This window comes from Babylonia areolata, chromosome 8 (genome assembly GCF_041734735.1).
Source record: "Babylonia areolata isolate BAREFJ2019XMU chromosome 8, ASM4173473v1, whole genome shotgun sequence".
Lineage (NCBI taxonomy): Eukaryota > Metazoa > Mollusca > Gastropoda > Neogastropoda > Buccinidae > Babylonia > Babylonia areolata.
Window position 1 is genome coordinate 4226858 of NC_134883.1, and position 4842 is coordinate 4231699.

Here is a 4842-nt window from a genome sequence, read left to right on the forward strand (position 1 = left end):
TGTGTTTACTGAGGTATGCGTACATGTACCGTTAAGGACAGACAGTATATAGGTGCACTTGCTCCTGGAGTGACCCTTCTACAATAATATAATTTAATTCTACAACAGGGAGGTATACATGATACAGTAGAAAACACACACACACACACACACACACACACACACACACCGTACACATAAAGCGCTATTTCCTTTTTTCATTTGTTCGTTTTATCCGTACCATCTGTGGACAACTCCATTTCCTGTGCGGGGGGCATTACTGACCCCATACATATATATATATATATCCTCGGAACGTCTCCTTCAGTTCACGCTGGGTACGTGAGTTAACTGTACTCTGACAAAGCGTGGACGATACTATTGTAGAACCGTTCCGCAACTCCAATTTTAGTTTCAGCTACCGACACCATAACTAAGTTGATTTCATACTTTTCCCTGCCGGTTTCAGTTGAAACGCTATCAATCACATTGTTTTTAGCAAAGCCGCCGGGTTACTTAGTTTAACCTGAAAAGGCGTCAGTCAGTGATGACTGTCTGGGCCAAACTGAACCACGTACGTGACCGTACAGTGCAGTGCACGCACACATGCAAAAACTAATGCATACGCCACATACAAGCTAAAAACTGAAACTTGACTACGAAATACTTGATATGGGTTCAGCTGAAAATAAATGACAACAAATTTGAATGATCTATACACGGTCACCCAAGTTTCGTTTACAATATGTTTTTAACTTGAACAAAAAGATAAATAAATATCTTTTAAGAAGAAATACCATCCGTAAAATTAGAAATACAAATAATGACTGAGAAAGATTGTAAAACACCTACAACCATAACAGAATAAAATCCCAGTCCATTTCATTTCACGGCCCCTAAACTCGGCTCGATCATATCTGAATCAAGTTACAAGGCTTTATATTCTGCCGGCCTGTTTCAATACCGTTGCGGTTTTGCCAGTGCAGTTGTTGCTGTGTGCTTTTTACATATTTAAAGCGGTATAAGATGATTTACTTATATGATCTATTTTGTTCATTTCTTTGTCATAACGTACCGTGACGCGGATTTAGGCGTGTGTTGACGGGTAAAAATTAATGAGCCGATGTAGGGTCGGTCTTTGTGCGATAGCTTATTTACTTGAAAGTGACTGAATATGTCGTTTCAAATAAATTCAAATATCTAAACATCTTTATTTTTTTCAAATTTATGTGGAGCTGCTTTTCTGACAAATCTGCATTCTCGCACGCCCAGTAACTGCTACTGCAACCCCGCGCGCACCCCAAAAGCAATAACAGTGGTCTTCAGTGTTCCATTGGACTTAACATGTCGTTCTCCGGGTTCCTAAATAAACTAAATCGATAATATCCTAATTTTCTGACAAGCTGTAATGGCCAGGGCAAACAATACAAGCCACCACCGGCCAGAAAGTCACCCACGCTCTGAAAATGTCTAACAAAACCTGCTCGAACTCAACATCCTTCGGTAAACTTTCCCCGCCATGTTGGTTCCGGAGCAGACGACACTCCTGAGTGGACGCGCGCACTTGTCCAATGAAAACACTCGGCACGTGGACGGCGTGTTGTGTCAACACGAGGCTGAGAACAAGGTAGCCGTAGCGACGTTTGGGTCACGTGATAAGGGCCGAAGAGGACAACCACGTAAGAACCGAGAAAACAAAAAAGACCGAATCGCAGGCCATGACCCATCCTTAGGTCAAGTATTGTGACCAGCTCAGACAGCAGAGCGTCTTGTCTGTAGACCACTTGTCAAGGTAAGTGTTTGTTTCCTAGTGAGAGAGAATGGTGGATATAATCTTGAGTGCTTCGTCTTGGCTGAGCGGATTGATAAGTTTCTAGCGAGTTGCTTGTGGTCCGGACAGGCATTGACAACGGCACGGCTGTCCGTGCCTGTTGCTGATTCCTGGTGCTGGGATTGCTCTGTAATGATGTGTTCCACTCTATCGGTCCTTTCAGTTACTGTGCGGCATAAAAAGGCAGCACGTACATTACTTGAGCCGTTCAGTCGTGAGCAATTGAGGTTACGCACGAACCGACATAAGTTAAAATCGCCGTGAATATTTGTGTGACACAGAATAAAGGGCCTGAAGTCTGCATTCTGTCCGATTTTTCACACATTTAATAGTAGCCTGGGTGTTTTTCTTCCATTAGAGAATGAAACAGGCTTCAAACAAGAGTGCTTTGTACACTTATCAGAAAAAGATCACTTAATTGATCATTGCCAAACGATTTAACATCACGGTCGTTTTGATGAAAGAGAAAATTATCAGGATCCGTAACTGGGGTGGGATTGGCACTTGTGGATCTGAAATAGTCCACAACATGCAGTCAGTTTTAAATAAACGCTAAAGTTTGCATGGTGTAACCATGTGTGTGTGTGTGTGTGTGTGTGTGTGTGTGTGTGTGTGTGTGTGTGTAGTGCTTACACTTACAAGCACATGCATGCATGCATGGACTTAAAATTCTGCCTGATTTTAGTGCATACTTTTGTATCTGTGTGTGCATTTACTGTGTACATGTGTGTGTGTGTGTGTGTGTGTGTGTGTGTGTGTGTGTGTGTGTGTGTGTGTGTGCAGTGCCTACTTGCAAGTACATAAACTGACTTAAAATGTGTCAGTTTTTAGTGTCAGCTTCATGTGTCTGTGTGTGCATAGACTGTACATGTGTTTGTATGTGTGTTTGTGTGTCTGTGTATGTGTGTCTGTCTGTGTACACATAAGTCTGTGTGTGTGTGTGTGTGTGTGTAGAAGGTGATGTGTTTTTATTTCCTGTTGTGTCTTTTCTATGTCTGCGAGTATGTGTGTGTGTGTGTGTGTGTGTGTGTGTGTGTGTGTGTGTGTGTGTGTGTGTGTGTGTGTTGTTACCATGCTGTTAGACATGAGTTGACAGCATAACTGTGAGATTATTGAAGTCAGATTGTTCCACTATTGTGTTCCAGTGATTCAGGATGATGTCAAAATAAAGGGAAAAGAGAACAAACAAATTAATCAGTCGTGAATAAAGGTAAAATGCTTTCGTCATTGATTAATTGGAGATTAGAATGAAGAAATAAAGCAACAAAAAAGATTAACACTTTATCATATATGTCAAGCTTATGTTGTGCTATTTCTTAAAAAAAAATTTTTTTTATGAATGAGCAATCACTTAATCAAAGTACAATGGTGAAATGAATCAGAATCTGCAAAATACTGGCTGCCAGTATCCAGCCAAACAGACCATTATCAGAATACATAACCAATCAGCAATGCCTGTTTCAGATCAGGTGACCACAACATCCACCTCATCCTTCTGACCATGTCCACCAAAATGACCACCCTGCCCCGCATCACGCCCTCCGCCACCCCCACCCCTCGCTCCATCTCAGCAGGGGGAGGCAAGTACGGACCCTACCCCCCTCCAGACCTGTCCTCGACGTGGGACCACATGAAGATCCCGCAGAGGGTAAACCCCATCGCTCCACCCCCGCCCAAGAAACGCATCAACAGCAGCTGGGAGACGGTGGACCAGCACTGGCACAACGACAAGCGCAGGATTATCATGCAGCAGCGCGAACACACCAGATACCACTCTGCCTGGTCCAAGGCCTTCTACGGCTCTCCTGCTGATCAGGAAGCCTACAGGTATGGATGGAGTCACTTTGTGCAACGATTACCGCTTTTGACTGTCTTCATACACTGTATTGTATTGTATTGCTATATTGCTGCATTGTATTGTATTGTATTGTATTGCTACATTGTATTGTATTGTATTGTTTTATATTGTAGTGCTGTGCTGCCCTGCGTTATGCTGCGTTGCGTTGCATTGCATTGTGCTGTGTTGCATTGTATACCATTGTATTGTGTTTTATTGTGTTGTATTTTTTTTTAAAGGAAAGAACAGATTTCTCCATGTGAAATTCATGGAAGCCAGCTGCTACAGTGCAGTGTATGTCATCCTTTTTTGTTTGCTTGTTTGTTTGTTTGTAAGAGTGTTTGTTTTACTATCAAAATAGATTTCTCTGTAGAATTTTACCAGGGATGACCCTTTTGTTGCTATGGGTTCTTCTATGTGCGCTAAGTGCATGTTGCGTATGGGGCTTCCCTTTATCATATTGTTTGAAAGACCAGTACCCAGACCACCACTCAAAGTCCAGTAGAGAGGGGAGTAAAAACCCCAGTTTGTATATGAGACTGGAACCTGTGGGACACATTACAACTAGACCACCACTCCACACAGATTGTTATCTTATGTATTTCTTATTCTTTTCTTCTTTTTTCAACCAGAACACTGTTTATTAAACTAAGACTGTTAGCTGAGACATGGAAGGCACACGGTAAATTAACCAATTATTTCAAGTTAAGACATCACTGCCATGTTACTTGTTTCTTTGTCTTCTTTTTCTAAGAGTGTGGGCTGCAACGCCTGCATTCATTCATTTCTACCAGCGGGATTTTACTAGCACAACCCATTACCAGGCAGCCCTAATTCATGCACACTGCATATTTTTGTGTTTCCATAATCCAGGCCATTAAACATGAATTACTGGAGGTTTTTTCGGTGTGTTTGATCTTTTGCATGTGGTAACACGCAGGGGATTAAAAAAAACACACACCAAAAAACAAAAAACTTTCAGATCTGCACATAATGATGTTGATCTGGCAGACTGTAAATGTCTCAGTCCTTCGCCCACCAGATGTAGGCAGCATTTTATCCACAGACCTCCTGGAACCTTAGCCGGCACACCCTTGTATTTCTCTAACTGTTATTCTGATTCCATGTCTTCATACCATCAAGCTATCCAAACGTTTGTCAAACTGCCCCATTATGGTCATGCCATCCAGCTGTT

General features: G+C 42.2%; 1 protein-coding gene across 1 annotated transcript in view; it reads left to right on the forward strand.

Annotated features, from left to right (window-relative positions):
* The first annotated feature begins 1623 nt into the window (after nucleotides 1-1623).
* LOC143284467 (uncharacterized) overlaps nucleotides 1624-4842 on the forward strand; it is a 14696-nt gene continuing 11477 nt past the window's right edge. Inside the window, exons 1-2 of the mRNA XM_076591124.1 lie at nucleotides 1624-1771; nucleotides 3275-3637. Coding sequence (XP_076447239.1) covers nucleotides 3312-3637 — 326 coding nt within the window. The 5' untranslated portion in view covers nucleotides 1624-1771; nucleotides 3275-3311. The remainder of the gene's footprint in view (nucleotides 1772-3274; nucleotides 3638-4842) is intronic.